Source organism: Penaeus monodon, chromosome 22 (assembly GCF_015228065.2).
Source record: "Penaeus monodon isolate SGIC_2016 chromosome 22, NSTDA_Pmon_1, whole genome shotgun sequence".
Classification (NCBI taxonomy): domain Eukaryota; kingdom Metazoa; phylum Arthropoda; class Malacostraca; order Decapoda; family Penaeidae; genus Penaeus; species Penaeus monodon.
Genome location: NC_051407.1, coordinates 5,006,447 through 5,006,814, shown reverse-complemented (window position 1 = coordinate 5,006,814; position 368 = coordinate 5,006,447). Strand labels below are relative to the sequence as shown.

At 38.0% G+C, this 368-nt stretch overlaps 1 protein-coding gene across 1 annotated transcript in view; it reads right to left on the bottom strand.

Moving 5' to 3' along the window:
- The window catches only part of LOC119586789 (thyroid adenoma-associated protein homolog), a 7,699-nt gene that overhangs the window by 7,168 nt on the left and 163 nt on the right, over positions 1-368 (bottom strand). Inside the window, exon 2 of the mRNA XM_037935509.1 lies at positions 284-365. Within this exon, the coding sequence (XP_037791437.1) occupies positions 284-365 (82 nt within the window). The remainder of the gene's footprint in view (positions 1-283; positions 366-368) is intronic.

Sequence of the window (368 nt, the reverse complement as noted above, 5' to 3'; positions counted from 1 at the left end):
AACTGTATTAAATAAAAGAGTTTCTGGACAACACATTCACATTCACTCACGGGTGAGTGCCACATACACGAGCATTGTGTCTTTTTAACCATCTGGAGCAAAATGGTTAACAACATTAAACAAAAATATCCAGGCAAATCTGTTACACTTTCAACAAGGAACCAGCAGGCTACTACTATGGGGTCTCCTATCACAATCTATACTTATCCCATGATTTTTTCTTTTAAGTTATAAATAAAAACTAAGCCTCCTTTATGAAACACAGGCATAAACAACAACTTACAAGAAATCTTCATGCCACAGCTGCATAATTCCTCTCAGCAGTGCAACAAAGACCACAGGGTGAAGCTCAGCTGTTATCACACCTG